Source organism: Perca fluviatilis, chromosome 18, assembly GCF_010015445.1.
Source record: "Perca fluviatilis chromosome 18, GENO_Pfluv_1.0, whole genome shotgun sequence".
NCBI lineage: Eukaryota > Metazoa > Chordata > Actinopteri > Perciformes > Percidae > Perca > Perca fluviatilis.
Window position 1 is genome coordinate 1419068 of NC_053129.1, and position 16930 is coordinate 1435997.

The 16930-nt window shown below is 40.9% G+C and overlaps 1 protein-coding gene across 5 annotated transcripts in view; it reads right to left on the bottom strand.

Annotated features, from left to right (window-relative positions):
* The window catches only part of fynb (FYN proto-oncogene, Src family tyrosine kinase b), a 116525-nt gene that overhangs the window by 19569 nt on the left and 80026 nt on the right, over positions 1–16930 (bottom strand). For 3 of the 5 annotated variants that reach the window (XM_039782603.1, XM_039782604.1, XM_039782605.1), the window contains 4 exons: positions 14348–14446; positions 11858–11961; positions 10804–10953; positions 2451–2615 (listed from right to left, as the gene is read on the bottom strand). In XM_039782603.1, coding sequence (XP_039638537.1) covers positions 2451–2615; positions 10804–10953; positions 11858–11961; positions 14348–14446 — 518 coding nt within the window. Of the gene's footprint in view, positions 1–1955; positions 2112–2450; positions 2616–10803; positions 10954–11857; positions 11962–14347; positions 14447–16930 lie in introns of all 5 variants that reach the window. The other 2 variants (XM_039782607.1, XM_039782606.1) reach the window with 2 other exon arrangements.

The following is a 16930-nucleotide window of genomic DNA, read 5'->3' on the forward strand; positions in this document are numbered from 1 at the left end:
GGCTTCTTTAGCGATGCAGCTGTGCAGACATTCTGAGAGTCGGGACTGAGCGGGTGATGGTCACCTGCTGGGTTGTGAGGTAATATGATCCCAGAGGCCGGGTGTCATCTGGGACAAACCCTATCCTCAGTATCTGTCCAGCTGGAATATGACTAGAATGCACACCCTCATGTTCTGCAGTATGGAAGCCCAAAATGGACCAAACTAAACATTAGGAAATTATATGAATGAGAAGTGTAAAACATATGTAAATGAGCAAATTATTTAATAAATTATTAAAACTTTTGTTGTCAAAAACCATTACTGTGAATATTTTGTGGAAACATAATCTCCTGTAGCCAGCCAGCCTCTATGAGTACCAGTGTATGTCTTTGATTGATAGGAGCATGGAGACATAATGTAGACAAGTTGAAGCTGGTTACTTAACTAACGAGCTATTGACAGTGTTAAATGTGAATTTTGTAAAACTGAAGAAGAAACTATTATACATTTATTCTGGGAGTGTCGGTATACTGTGGAGTTCTGGAAGTGAATTGAAACCTATTTCAACATTCAAAAGAATTACGTAATCAAATTGGAAGCAGAAGATGTAATTCTATATTATGATAACAAAAACAAAACAATACATAGGATTGTCAACCTTGTACAAGGAAAATTTCATATCCATAAAGCTACATTTTCAAAATCTCGGCCAGCTTTTAATCACTTCAGAATTGAATTTCAGAATTATTTATTATTATTAATAAGAAAAGTATTTATGGTATATTGCTGATGTTCTACAGATTTTTTTCAAGGAAATGTGATTATATAGCCTACCTTTCAATTCACCTTTCCTTTGTATTTTTTATTGTTTCATTTTTTACCTTCTTCTTTCATTGTGCATTCAAGTGCCTTTCTTCTTACGTTTTTCTCTCCCTTTTTAAATTTTTTATGTCATTATGTAAGGTTGTAATTCTCACTGGATGGAAATAAATGTCTTATTTATATATTAGTACAATGCCGAATTGTGTAAACATTGTTTGTATCACATGATATTTGAAAATATGCAAATAAAGTTAATAAAAAAAGAAAAAAGCTAAAGACATGCGACCTGCAAACTGATTTTAGCAGTGTTCCTTCCCCCAGTGGATATTTGTTTGCTTAATTGTTTGGCAAGCCAAGGTGCAGGACAAGATTTATATGTAGATAAGAAGCCAGCAGAGGCTTGTTATGTCATTAAACCAAATACTTAACAGAAGTCCCCCGGATACTAAACATTTACTAAACAGATATGTACGCTATAGCAGAATAAAAGCTAGCTTTTGTTAGCTAGAGTAACAATGCCAATGCCAAAGTTATTTTGTAACAACCAACTAGCTGTTTCTGTAAATAAATATTTAAAAATGCAATGCCTCCCTTTCGTCTTTTAGCTTAACAAGGCTGCAGAATGCTAACTAGCTAGTTTTGAGTTTGACTGAGCATCAGAGTAAAGAGCAAATGTAACTAACAGCTGCTAGCCGCCCGATCACTTTGCTTACTTCGCCAGGGTTTTCATTCCACACGTGTTCCTTAGAGAGAACACATACTATTCCTCTTTGGGTGCTTTGGTTTATATGTGTTATATATATGTTATGATTATTAATCCATAATATCTGAAACATGTATTTAGTATTGCCCTTTTTGGAGTTCCATACTGCATTTAATACTGTACTCAATTAATTACCACAACGTAGAAACTTGTGTTCATGAATAGGGACTGATTTTCAAAGTCTTATTTTATGGATTTAAAAAAAAAAAAAGATAATCCTGCAGGAATGCTGGAGAGGGATTAAAAAGCAGTCGCTTTCATCTCCAATTAGCAAACAAAATTGCAATTATTTTTTTGGCAGAATGCAGGTATTTATTTATTTCCAGGGTGGCCCAAGGTGAACATTTAAAAAACAAAATAGAGGTACTTTTTGGGGGGATTTCCTTACCGTAAAAGACATCAGCAAAACATCCTGTCCCCAGCTTTAGTTCCAACTCAAGTGTGTCTCTGCTGACCTCCCAGGCATCATGACTCAAGCCCACAGTGTCAGGGATGTAGTTCACACACACGGCCGTTAAATTAAAGCACAAACCATCCGCACTCTCTACATGGGGAGGGAAGGCAAGGCACACAGGGTTAACTACTGGGGAGAGGAACATGCAGTAAGGGACATGGAAGGGAGCCATCTTCAGACTGTGAGAGCAGAGTCTCTTGACACATTGCATGTTTTTCCAGATGATTTTGGAAGGGAGGGGTCAGAAACCAGAAGCATTTCCCTGGCAAAAGCCCCAAACTGAGAATGATCCAAATTTCCTGCCCCATTTTCTCATTTGATCCCCTCCCTTCCCCAGACCACATTATTTGCTTGTGTTGTTGTGTCTCTGCTAGCTCAGTGTGGCCCCTTCCATGCAGCCTCTTCGTCCGGCGGTCCCTGGATCCGTACCCATCCAGACCTCCCCAAACTGTCCGTTCCCAAGACGCTTGATGAGCTGCAGCGACTCCCGCGGGATCTCCCACACGTCTTTGGTTTTAACGGACAGGTCGGCGAGGCGGGGCATCCCTTTGTGGCAGGGAACCACCAAGCGACAGCAGAGCCCAGCAGCTCGGTCTGCAAACGCCGCACAGCGATGCACAAACGGGAGCATAGACAGAGATGTACAGAGAGTTAGCAGAGCATTCTGCAGGAGAGGGGAAAGCCTCAAGGCGACACAAGAACTAAAAACAAGGGCAACAAAGAGCAGAGTAAACATGGAGCTGACAATCCGGCTGCTTCCAGGTCATGGGATCCATCAATGATCAGTCTAATGCGGTCTCCACGGTCCTTACTGATCACCAGATTTATTTATTTTTATTTGTATATTTAACAGGGACAATGGACAGTCATTGACTGTCCTAGAATTAGCTCATTAGCTACATTTAATCATCAGTCAACCAAAGTGCTGCCAGGTCACACACATCTCAGCACACATAACCACAGAAATAAACAAGAGTAGAACAGACATTCCCATTCAAATCAACATAGCAAATATGGTCAGAGTAGCAGTCATTTTTATGTGTTCCGTTGCCATTGCAAGAGCTGTGACCATTCTATTTCTATGGTCAACGCACAGTGCTGAGAGCCATTTTCTTTTGAACTAGTCAAAGGACCACCGCAATGTGCATTCTACTCTCACTCTACACTCACTCTTTATTCATTCTAAAACGTTCCCAGGAATTTATCTCCAGGAGCAGCAAGACAGCAGTGCTGTCACAGTCCTAACACCACTGATGATTTCACACATCAACATCATTCTTCTATTCATGGAAAGCACTACTCAGCCTGTAACAGTTGTGTATATGTCTATTGCTGATGTTGTCATGGTTATTCTGATGATGTCATCATGTTTTTTTTTTGGCTTGGGCTTGGAATCTACAAATCTGTAATGGAAAGCCTGAGTTATAAACTGGGGGCATAGTGTTTAAAAAATATGACAGGGAGGCACTATTTAGTTGCATTATGGGAAGTGTAGGTTCCAGCACTTTTGGACCATTGACCCATACTAAAAGACATAATAACGGTACTTTTTCTGCACAGATTTTGACCATATTTACATTCTGACTCTTGCTTAACCTTATTGACAGTATCAAAGGAAATGGCTGGAGTAAATCCTGACAATTTCAATCACCGGCAACTTTTACCCGTCCTTCATTCCTACCAGCTGCTATTTGCAGATATTTATTATAACTTTAACTGGGATAGAGCACACAATTAATCTTGGCCGAGAGATGTAGCTACAATACTTTCTCTTTCTGACTTGCATTTTATTATCTTCAGGAACAATTAGCAGTGTGGTATAGACAGTTTATTATAGGTACACCTAGCTAAAACAAACTCAGTCTGATACAACGGTCCTGCAACAAATCCTTCATGAAAGTACTAATGTTCAGATTCTATTGAAAGGGTTTCAGAGAGGAGATGATTCCACTATTTGATCATTTTGGAGGCTGCAGTTTGTGATTCTATTGAACCGCATTATACAGAGAGGGGTTTCTGTTATTTAGCCTACCCTCATTGATATAAATGGGGGGACAAAATGGAGGATTGGAATAAGCCAAAGGTTATTCTACTACATAGAATCAAACATGAAATATCATTTAAAGGACAATTCCGGCGCAAAATGACCCTAGGGGTTAATAACACATGTGTACCGAGTCGACCGTTCTCTGGGATATGTTTTCATGCTAATCAAATGTGTCTCTAGCTTTAAACAAGCTAGCGCAAACCGCTGATAACGCTAGCCTTCGGGGCAGAGGGTAAATAACTATTTCTATACCACTAACAAGGCTCAAAATAGCCCCACACTTCAACAGTAGCATAATGAGGGTCCCTACACGTAAACCGAAGCATTGAGAACTTTGTAAGTGTACAGACAGTTTATTAAAAAGATAGTTTAGAAAGACAGTACCGTTCACTATACAGGCAGGCCCCATCTTGGATAACAGTCACGACCAGTCGAACGACCAACGCCATGTTTGAGCTATGTTACTGGTTACTGGTTGCACGGCGTTCGTGGTTCGACTGATCATGAGTGTTTTCCCAAGATGGCGCCTGCCTGTCTAGTGAACGGTACAGTCTTTTTTGGCAGAGTGTGTGCTCCGTTAACAACTGGTACATTACACCTGGCAATTGAGGTAAGCAAATATAAAGGCATTCTTTAGGAGTAGCGTTTATGTGGTTTTAGGATTTTGGTGTTTTTGTAGAGGAGTTTTCATTTTGTGTTTCATTAAAAGGCTAGGCACTATTTTGTTGCTTCTGAGGGACTCGTTGCATTTCGACCACAGGGACCAGGTACTATATTTAGTTCTGGGGACATTTTCCAGGGCCTTTTAACCTCCCCCAAAAGCCCCAGATTGGAGGGTAGTATTTTCTGAAAGTACAGGAACCTTCGGGGTGGGGTTTGCATTGATGACCGTTGCGGATTAGTGAACCACACACAGCGCGGCAGCTTCAACCCGCCGACTGCTTCATTCATAAAACAAGAAGGTACTCTCATATCTATTTGGGACCATTTTAGGACAAGGGGAGAACATTGCTCTTTGTTTGATAACGTTAAAAGTCGGCTTCCTGACTCATTTTAAAAAAGACAAGAGAGAAAAAGAGAGAGAGGGATCGGGCGAGCTGCAGGCTGCAGAGGCGTTGCGCTGCGAGCTCGGGCGGGCGCAGAGAGCAAGTGTATTTTCTGACTGTGTCACAGCAGTTGCGTTTTAAAGCACAGTGAGACAAAATCTATGTTGTAAGTGTTTTTTAGATGAACTTCAGTTGCACAGGGTGTTCGACCCCGCACCACCAGCAGCCCTCATCCTCATACTGTCATGTTGCTTTGTCATACGTTTTTCGACTAATTTGCGTAATCTTCACGGATCTTTAGACCACGGTGGAAATGCAGACATCAATGCCACTGTCAACATTAGGCTAAAGGAATCTACTAGTTTCTTAAAGTGGACGTATTATACTTTTTTTTATTTTCTGTCATATCTACAATGTTATAATGTCGGATTTTCATTTTAAACGTGACCAAAACAAATATAATAAGGTAAATGTTTTTTTAAAAATCTTATAAAAATTTTATAAAAATCCCCATGAGCTAAAACGTTCAGATTTCCAACTGTTCTGAATGCTCCGTTTTCAACAGTTTTTTTCTACTCTCGGCTGAGTCTCACGCAACTCTAAGCCGCTCTTTTCCAGCCTTCTCTGATTGGTCATCTGCTCCAGGTAGGCAGGACTGGAGTGTAGCTACATGCTAACGGCAGTAAAATATGTCATCTTGGCTGCCAGTGTTGTTAAAGTCCCCCAATTCTGGGTCACATTACTCATACATTTCCGGTTATGTAGTATTTGTTTTAAAAGCCTTTATCTGTTTTGACTGTAGAAAGAGCTGCTATATTCTATTAGTGTCTACTGCTAACTATAGTAGCTACATGCTAACATCAGTAAAAGATGTCGTCTTGGCTGCCAATGTTGTTAGATTCTGAAAAAAGTGTCTTTTGAACATTAAAGCACGTAAACATGTTCTAGCAGAATCACAAAATACAAGTATGAACCTGGAAATGCTATATAATAGTTCAAAGGTTGTTCCAAGAACTAAAAACAAGCAACGTTGGGTCAAAACGCAGCTATAGATAAATCAATATCGCTACATGTAGCTTTGGAGTTATGTTTTAGGGAAACCTGGTAGTAAAATGTTATTTAGGGAATGGTTTTCTCTGCTGTATATTTGAATCTTTTTGTAGTGGGCCCCATCTTGCTAAATAAATGTACAGTAAAAGGTTGTCATCCATCTGCTAAAGCTGGAGAACAAAAGCAGCAAATGTGGGTGCAGGCCATAGAAAAAGTAGATCTATGTTACAGCTCACTATGGCTAATGGCGTCTACGACTCCCATACCCTTTACGATAATGACAGTAATTTATGTCAAGAGAAAGCTCTGGCTGCCAGTCACTCTTCTGGGAAATGTACGTCAAAAACATAAAGATGGAGCACAGGGACTTTATGCACCATGAGAAGCATTAACGACCATGCCTGTTTAGGCAACTGAGTGGTGCTCCAGCTGCTTCCATTTCGATCCTCTCTGGCTGTGTATGCTTGATGACACCATCTTGTCTGTGTCATAAAATCAAACATCTCTTGCTTTTACTCTGGAGGAAGCTCTCATGTTTGCCTACGCTTGATTAAGCCAGTGGATTAGGGCAGAGTTTCCGTTGGTACCTCCATGCTAATATCTAGTGAGACCCCCCCCCCTTAATACTGCAGGTACAAAGTGATAAGACCCGGGGTTGTTTGCACGAGGCAGTAAAAACGAGATAAAGGCCCGCATCTCAGTGTTCAACCTGTAGCTCGGCTATCGACGCTGCCTCAGCTGCTCCACTCAGACAATGATCAATACAGCTCTATGTTGACTGTGCTGGCTGTCATAAAACCTGTCAATATGTGGACCGTAACCACGCAGCACGCATCAAAACAGTCAGTGTTTCCTAGAAAGGCGTGGCAGCTTCAAATGATTCATTTTGTGCTTTGATCGGAGTTAGTTACAAAGTTACATCCATTACTCCCCGATGAAAGCTTTTTTTGTAAAAAAAAAGTACCTGTCAACTCTCTGTGAAGAAAATATGGATGGTGCAACAAGTCAGGCCTGCTTGCCATACCTGCTGCGTCTGGAGCTTAGCGCCGCCCAAGACGACTGTGATTGGTTGAAATATATGCAAACAACCCCTGACCGTTTTTCTCCTACCCAGGAGTGTATGCTCATATTGCTAGACCTTCCTCCGCAGCGCTGTGGAGAAAGGGCTGTGTGCTCTTTAGCTCTTTAAAGACATGAACATAGAGGAAAGCAGAAAGCAATCAAAAGCACAAGCCCTGAAAAGAGTCTAGGTTATTTGCAAAGATGTGTCATCGGCTCCATACGTCATCTGGAAGGGTAAATTATATATGGTGAGAATGTAAAGGGACGGTTAATGTGCCATGACACATACACACAGAAAATCCATGGTGTTGATTTTAGGGCTGAAACATCGATATGTCAAAGTGCCAAGTAGAGCGTGACAGGATACTTTTTTTTTTTTTACAGTGAGAGAGCGATAAAACACAGACCCAGTTATACTTTGTACATCATCGTTACTCCGAGACATAGAGAGAAACAAAGGGAAACAAAGTGAAGAAAGAGGAAAAACACAGAGTACAACTAAGGACAATAATCACTGTCTCCGCCTGTAATCTGTGTGTCAGATACGTGTTAGCAGCACAGATGCAGGGGTCAACACACACACACACACACACACATATCTGGATAACATGACGCAAACTGTAACTCGCACACTAACTCCCTCTGATTAAGAAGAGTGCTTTTCTACTCTAACGTGACATCATATTTCTTGGTATTTTTTCTCAAAAGCCCAGAATCTTTTAGGGTTTTAAAATAATAGGTGTCAGGAGTGAAAATGAATCTTCCTAAACATTTGTTGTGTTCTGGTTTCAGAATAATAAAGACAGTTAGGGAACAATTAGATACAATGATGTAAAAAGTTGAAAAAAACGTTGAAAAAGCAACAAAAGTGTCTAAGAAAACGTCAACAAAACCGAAAAAGCTTTAAAAACGGCAGAAAAAGCGACAAATACGTTGAAAAAAGCGACACAAACGTTAACAAAAGTGGAACGTTGAAAATAGCGACAAAACCCCCCCCAAAAGGCAAATAAAGTGAGAAAAAAAAAAACGGTCTAAGTTTAGGCTGAGCCCCGAATGTTTTCAACGTCTGGCTCCGCCCCTGCTCATGGTGAGTGCCACCTTTTATTCCTGTATGTGAAAATGGGCTGCTTGAAGACCAGATGCAATTATAGTGTAACAGTGTCTGCTTAATGCATTCTGGATCAATTTAGGGAAATGGACACCAGACAGAAGAGAAGACTTTAAAGTTGCTATTTGGGCAAATGAGGCCACAGTGTCAACGCTCTCCATCTCCATCATAACATATCTCTCTATGGCAACATCTGTCTGTTTCCCTTTTTAATGCAGGGTGGGCAATGTAATGCTTCATGGGCCATATGGCAGCCAGACCACTGAGTACAAGTTTTTCAAATATATATTTTTTGGCGCTTTGAGGACCACAAGCCGAGGGTCATCTAGTTCCATTATATTTGAGAGAAGGCAGACATCTCTACGGCCGATATCTCCAACTCTGGGCAACTCACACCCAACCAATGTAGACTGATAGAGAACACTATAGGTAAGAGGAGAAACATGTATTTTTGATTTTGGGGTGAACTCCACTTATTTTAACTTAGTATCGCATGCACACTGATTATATACAATTAACTGGAATACATCCCTAAACGTCCACTTTAAATCAAGGCTGAAGACCTTTCTTTTTGATGCTGCCTTTCTTTAAATAACTGTCCATTTCTTATACTGCACTGGAAGTTTTATTCTCGTATTTTATCTGTTTTTATATTTTTAATTGTTTTAAAATCTATAGTGCGTAGTTTCTGTCTCCCCCCATGAGGAATTCTAAATAATGACAACAACACTGTTGGCGCATCCAAATAATAATAATAATAATAATAATAATAAGCTTTATTAGCACCTTTCATACACAGAATGCAGCTCAAATTGCTTTACATTTGGAACATTTAACACAATAATAGAAAAGAAAATAATAATAATAATAATACATTTTGAGGCTAACGCAGCAAGTTGTTGCTGTAGTATATATAAAGGCTTTGCTAACAAATACTTAGGCCTCATTGATGTGGACTCTAAGCGGTTAGCCTTAGTATGTTCTTAGTATTTGTTGTGATTATATGAATGTATATACAGACGTTTAAGGAACACAATGACCGGAAAATTGGCATCCTTAACCCTTAACCCCCTACAAGCACGCCATATGGCAACAGTGGCAAGGAAAAACTCCCATATTCCTGGAAGAAACCTTGAGCAGAACCTGACTTAATGGGGGGAGCCCATTTGCTTCTGGCTGGCTGCAGCTCTAATAGCAGCAGTCCAATGTAGAATAATCCGAAGAGTAGTCTTACAAGATAAAATGAATTAACTAAAAGCTCTCATACACAGGTATGTTTTCAGGTCTTTTTTAAAGATATTCACTGAACTCGCCTGTCTGATGTACAGAGGCAGGGTGTTTCATAGCTTTGGTGCATGGTGGATAAAAGCAGCGCCTCCACTTTAATTAAAAGATTAGCATTGGAAGATCTAAGTTTGCTTCGTGGTTGATAAGATACTAAAATCTCAGAGATATATGAAGGTGCTATGCCATTCAGAGCTTTATAAGTAATTAACATAACCTTAAATCAATTCTATAGGAAACAGGGAGCCAGTGCAGTTCAGCTAACACAGGGAGGATGTGCTCTCTCTTTTTGGTCTTAGTTAAAAGTCTAGCAGCAAAGTTCTGTATGAGTTCCAATTTCTTTATATGTTTTTTGGGAAACCAGTAAAATGTGCATTGCAGTAGTCTAAGTTACTAGTGAAAAAAGGCATGGATTAGTTTTTCTGCATCTTGTTGAGTTAAAAAGGGCCGTACTTTGGCAATGTTTCTCAGGTGAAAATGAGCTGTCTGGGTAACTTTACTGATCTGGGGCTTGAAGCGTAACTCTGTATCTAATAAGACACCTAGGCTTGTTACTTGTGGTTTGACCTGGTGTGCCAGGTTCCCAAGATTACTAAGAACGGTGTCTCGCTTTGATTTTGGTCCAACCAGAGGTACCGCTGTTTTGTCATCATTTAGCTTTAGAAAACTGTTGCTCATCCACTGATTAATGGAGGTTAAGCATGTGATAAATGAATCAATGATACAAGCCTTCCGTGATCGTGCACCCGCCCCCACCCCTCCCCCACGAAGTTGCTAGTAGCCACCACGGTAGATACGGAGGATTAAAAAAATATGACGGACTCTTCAGAAGAGGTCATTATCTTCAATCCGGCTTCTGCGCGCGAAAGTCGCCGGACGCCACCATCTTCTGAACATAGTCCTACTGAGAAATCCAGAGAGAGTTGTGTGGAGCTGATAGTCTTAATCAGCTTTGTAGTAACTCATTTGGCAATGGCTTGAATGCAACGGACGTTCATTAATATCAAAAAGTTACGCACTAAAGCTTTAACTGCTCTTTCATGTTTTACGTAAAGCTCTTTGAATTGCCCTGTTGCTGAAATTTGCTATACTGTACAAATAATGCTGCCTTGCGTTCTGAGTTTGTCCTTAACACCCATCATGATCTAAAAGCAGCGTGAATCATTCAAAGCGTAGCGTTTGTACCTGAGTAGTGCTGAACCAGCTGCTGCAGCGTGTCAAACTGAGCCCTGGTGGTGATGTAGTAGCCGCCACTGTCCAGCTTGCGGATCTTATAATGCTTGACATGGTCACCTTTCACATCGTCCCAGTCTCGTATGGACAAGGAGAAGGCACCTTGGGAAGACACAGTACATGCCAAATATCAAGAACTTCTCTACGATTTAAATCAGGAAACTTCTCATTAGGGCTGGGCAATATATCGATATTATACCGTCATTGATATGTCAGGATAGATATCGTGTTATATGATATGAATCAAGTGTATTCTTTTCCTTGGTTTTAAAGGCTGTATTACAGTAAAGAGATGTAATTTTCTGAAATTACCAGACTTATTAGCTGTTCTATTATTTGCCTTTACCCACTTATTATCATTGTTTCCCCATTATTGGTGATTATTTATCAAAACTCTCATTGTGTTAAAGGTGCCCTGCCACACAAAACCGTTTTTCCTTGTATGTTTTAAAATCTGTGAGGTCCATATGTGTTTGTGTTATGTGGTGAATGTGAAAATGAACTGCTACCTCCTCTGTCAGCTCTAGCCACTGAACCGAAATAAGCGGAGAAATCAGACCAATCACAAAAGCTGGTCAGTCTGACATCATATTGCCTGAGCTCATTACTATTCATGAGCTCGCCCAGTTGCGCTGGGTAAAGGATGCTGATAGCCAGGCTCTCATTGGCTAGCTGTTAGCCAATCAGAGTAAAGTAGCTTAGCTCGTTGAATATTAATGAGAACTGGCACAAATCGAGTCTTCCTGCAGGCTTTCTATACCACATTAGAATGGCTTTAAACAAGGTAACCAAGGCATTTTTGTCCACAAAAGATTTTACAGAGTCCACGGTAGAACTTCAGACATTACCACAAAGTAATGAAATACGTGTGGCAGGGCACCTTTAATATTTTGTCAAAGCACCAATAGTCAAGCTTACAATATCAACGCAATATTGACATTGAGGTATATGACGCTCTCAGGCTGGTGTGAGTGAGAGTGAATCTGTCGTGTGTCTGTGGTTTTACCCTTTGTGGTTTCACTCTCCCGGATGAGATAGGTTCCTCGAGGGTTGCCGGTGGACAGCAGCTGCCTCTCGGCATCCTTACGGCCCAGTTTACCAAAGTACCAGCTGCAAATACAGGACATGACATGTTAACTTAGAATTCACTGCAGGAACGCCTTCTTCTCTTGCTCAGTTCTTTTTGCTCCATACCACTTCTTATTCATTTTTAACACAAAAAAACAAACAATTTGCAACATGAGCATATCCACCAGTACCACACACAGTACCAATACTACTGTAGTCACTTGTAGTCATTGTGGCCAATAGCTTTTGACTCTACACACCTGTCATAAAGAACTTTGTTGATGTTGTAACCTCAAAGTCCTGATAAAAGCACTTGGGATCAACACAATTTAAAAAAAAGCTGCTCAACTCAGTGCAGATGTTGGAAACGTTTTCCTTTTCCCTACTTCCCCGTAACACATGCACGTGACTGAGCCAGGCTGACTGCCCGCACAAACGCTTTCTGGACCCAATGGTTCCATCCGTGGCGATTCTTTTGTCTGAGGATATAGCTGGTATGTATTCAAAAAAGTTTGTTCAGGACATTATACAATATATTGGGCAGACTGCTGTGACCTTACATATTCATACCCCCCAGATGATGGACACTTTTGTCTTCAGTGCCACCCTCAGGACAAAAGGTAAATTTTTAGCCCCATGATGGGTAAGGCTTAAGACGAGCAACAGTAGGCTGTTCATTTTGTCCAACGCTTTCATCATGTGGGATGTAAGCAGCATTGTCGCCACTAGGGACGCTATCGTTCCTCCACAGTGCTTCAGACCTTCGTCTGCATCCCAGAATGTTGTGTGACACATCATTCTGGGATGGGAGAAAAACATGCTCTGGTTTATTGGCATTTCTTTAAACCAATCACAGTCGTCTTGGGGCGGCGCTAAGCGCCGGACGGAGCCACGGTGCTGCTGCAAAATAGCCTCAGGAAGGAACTTGTTTTGGTGGAGCGTGTGCACGTTCAAAAGTAGTTTTAGTCGTGCAACAGAAAACTCAGATTGGACAGATAGTCTAGCTAGCTGTCTGGATTTACCCTGCAGAGATCTGAGGAGCAGGTAACCATAGTCCCACCGGAGTTTAGAACGCCAACACAAAAAAAGAGGAAGGTGACGGACATCCGGCCAAAAATTAGGGACATCCTGCGGAATTTCTGGCGGCACCTGAACATCCCGGAAATGAAACGTCGTCGATATAGACTATATGGACGTGACTTGCTCAAGGCCTGCGGCCCTCGTTTCTCATTAAACTGCAACCAAAAGCAACGGGCAACAATAAGACGGAGGTAAAGGCGGAACGTTTTGAACCTACACGTGGACTGAAACTACACTGAGAAAAGAAGAAAGAAAACAGCAAAATGTGAGCAGTGTGACACCAAAAGGGTTCATTTCACAGAGGTAGATCTGTGTTGATAAGTAGAGCTGCACCCACGTCTCCTCTGTTTTTAATCCCAGCATGCTCCAGTGAGAGTCTACCTCACAGTGAACTGAATGAATCCTTCAGAAGCCTTGTTCTGACTGAAGGGTGGGTGGGTCGGGGTCAGGTCTGTGTCAGCAGCCGATGCTATTCACAGACAAAACCACACACAGGATGAGAAAGAAAAAATACTTTTATTTCCTCCTCATCATATGTTTGAGTGAAACTTAAAATGGTTTAGGAGTGAATGAACTGTCAAAAAAAAAAAAAACTCCCCCACCAACTTGGATATATGGACCTCTCACCCACAGCCTGGCTGGCATTTCAGTTTCTAAATTCATCTCTTTGTAGTGTCAAATAAATGCCATTTTTCAGGCCCTGCAGAGAAAGTAGAAACTGTGGGATGACGACGACTTTTTCTCTTGAATTTCATTCCTCAGAAGATTAAGGCTGCACATGTGCGTCTGTCAGTCTGAGGCCTTGCCTTCTCTAATCTCCAGCTACTTCAGAGCACATTCTAGGGCCAGTGTACTGTGGGTTTCTGAGAAGCGCGCACACACACACACACACACACACACACACACACACACACACACACACACACACACACACACACACACACACACACACACACACACACACTACACACTACACACTACTTACTCCTTAGCCTGGATGGAGTCCACTGGAGCCACGCACACACACACACTACTTACTCCTCAGCCTGGATGGAGTCCACTGGAGCCACACAATACACACACACACACACACACACACACACACACACACACACACACACACACACACACACACACACACACACACACAACACACACACACACACACTCACTACTCACTCCTCAGCCTGGATGGAGTCCACTGGAGCCACTCACACACACACACACACACACACACACACACACACACACACACACACACACACACACACACACACACACACACACACACACATACACAACCACACACACACACACACACACACACGCACTCACACCTACTACTTACTCCTCAGCCTGGATGGAGTCCACTGGAGCCACGTAATTACTGGGAATGTAGCCACTGCCACCAGTGGTGAGCGAGCGAGCATCCCACCAGTCCCCTTCACTGAAAGAGAGAAAGAGAGAGAGAGAGAGAGAGAGAGAGAGAGAGAGAGAGAGAGAGAGAGAGGATTGGGAGAAAGGGAAAAGAGAATTAACTGAAGAAGCACATTACAGTGATAGACTTTATTTCATATGAGATGATGACATGATCTGTGCCATTAAACACATCAAAAGTACAGCTTTAGTTGGACCTGATCCCTCATGCTGTTCATGTGGAAAACACACAGGATCAAGTGAGTGTGTAGGGAGTGGAGTGGGGGCTGTTTAGCTCTGGAGCCACCCCAGTGGTGGATGAGGTATTCTGATCCTTTACTTAAGTAAAAGTACTAATAACACATTGTAAAAATACTCTATTACAAGTAAAAGTATGTATCATCAGGAAAATGTATTTAAAGTATTAAAAGTAAAAGTACTTCATTGACTTGTAGACCTATATCTCGTTTGCTAGTTTACTTTAGAATCAAACATCAGATTTTATAAACTACATGTGTTTTGTGTGCAGAAATTTGAATGTGTAAAGTAACTAGTAACTAAAGCTGTAACAGATGAATGTAGTGGAGCAACTAAAGTAACTAGTAACTAAAGCTGTAACAGATGAATGTAGTTGAGTAACTAAAGTAACTAAAGCTGTAACAGATGAATGTAGTGGAGTAACTAAAGTAACTAGTAACTAAAGCTGTAACAGATGAATGTATAGTAACTAAAGCTGTAACAGATGAATGTAGTGGAGTAACTAAAGTTGTAACAGATGAATGTAGTGGAGTAACTAAAGTAACTAGTAACTAAAGCTGTAACAGATGAATGTAGTGGAGTAAAAAGTACAATATTTCTCTCTGAAGTAAAGTACAAGTACCTTGAATTTGTACTTAAGTACAGTACTGGAGTAAATGTGATAAATTACATTCCACCATAATAGTTGAACAACATTTAAAATCATATGAAAATGACTGCGTGCCGAATGCTCTAGTCTTAGAAAACATATATAGCTCAACTGTTTTACATGTTCAACATGTGATGCTGTTCTTCAGCCTCTGTTGTCTGATGTTTGGGACACATAAACTGAGGTTTAGCTGCTTTGTGTCAGCGTGTCTGCTGAATGTCCTTAAGACTTCTCCGCCTGGACACCCACACAGCCATTAGTGTCTCTCTGATGTCTCTTCCTCACCGACCACCAGCTCTCTCTCTCTCTCTGGGCCCATCCATCCCTCACTGTGCCTCGCATTGATTTCATTTGTCCATTCACCCAGCTACTCATCTTTCATCTTCCTCCCTACCTCACATTTCTTGCTTTTCATCTTTGCCTCCTTTCATAATCCCACACTCAGAGTTCAAAAAGTCCATCACACCTCCTCCTTCCTCATATCTTTCCACTTTAAAAAGCTGAGATTCAGTTTCTCAGCATGAGAAACTGAACTTTTCTCAACGTTAAAATGCATGCAATCGTGGCCGGGTTGGCTCAGTGGGTAGAGCAGGCGCACATATACTGAGAGGTTTATGCCTTGATGCAGAGGTCCCGGGTTCCAATACAACCTGTGACGATTTCCTGCATATCTTCCCCCTCTCTCTTTCCCCTTTCTCACCTAGCTGTCCTGTCAAAATTAAAAAAAATATGCATGCGATCATTCTACCAATTGATCAACAAGAATTGCCTGTCTAAAGTAGGGTTGCACAATATATTGTTTTTTTATCGCCATATCAACTGGCTCAATACACACAACGCGAAAGGCTGCGACGAATCGTGATAGACACTCAGAGATTTTTTCTGTTAGTTGAAAGAAAATATCAGCAGAAAACTGCCCTTTGTAATGTAACTCATTCTTTTTTTTCATTCAATGTTCAATAAAAGAACGTCAATAAAAGAAATTATTTCCTTTCATTTGTTTTAAATTCAGCAATCATTTGTTAAGAATACTGAGAGCAGCAGAAATGAGTTCACTTTAATATCTGTTTATTTAATATCGTTATCGCGATGTTCAACAACATAATTGCACATTGCATATTTTTTTTATAACTCACCCGTTCAGATTATATTCAGGCTTTAAGTTATGCATAATTAACCCTCTGAGGACGAAAGACACTCTGGCGCGTCCAAACGATGTTTGACAAAACTCCTACTCAAAAAGTGATATTACAAAATTTCATTTCAGACATTTATTTACTATTTTAATCATGGTTTCCTGAAGCAGCACACAGTGGTAAGAACAAGTATGTGAACCTGTTCATAGTCTTCAATGTTTTCTGAACAAATTTGTCATAAAATGTGATCTGATCTTCATCTAAGTCAAGGGTACTGACAAACATGTCTCTAAAATAATAACACATAATTGTTTTTGATCTTTCATGTCTTTGTTGAGAACAACCTTGTGAACCCTTGAGTTAATGACCTCAAAAAAGCTAAATGGAGTCAGGTTTGAGCACACCTGGAGTCTCGTTAAGATAGTGAGTTTGGAGGTGTGGACGACAGCTACTTTGACTGATAAAAAGCCCT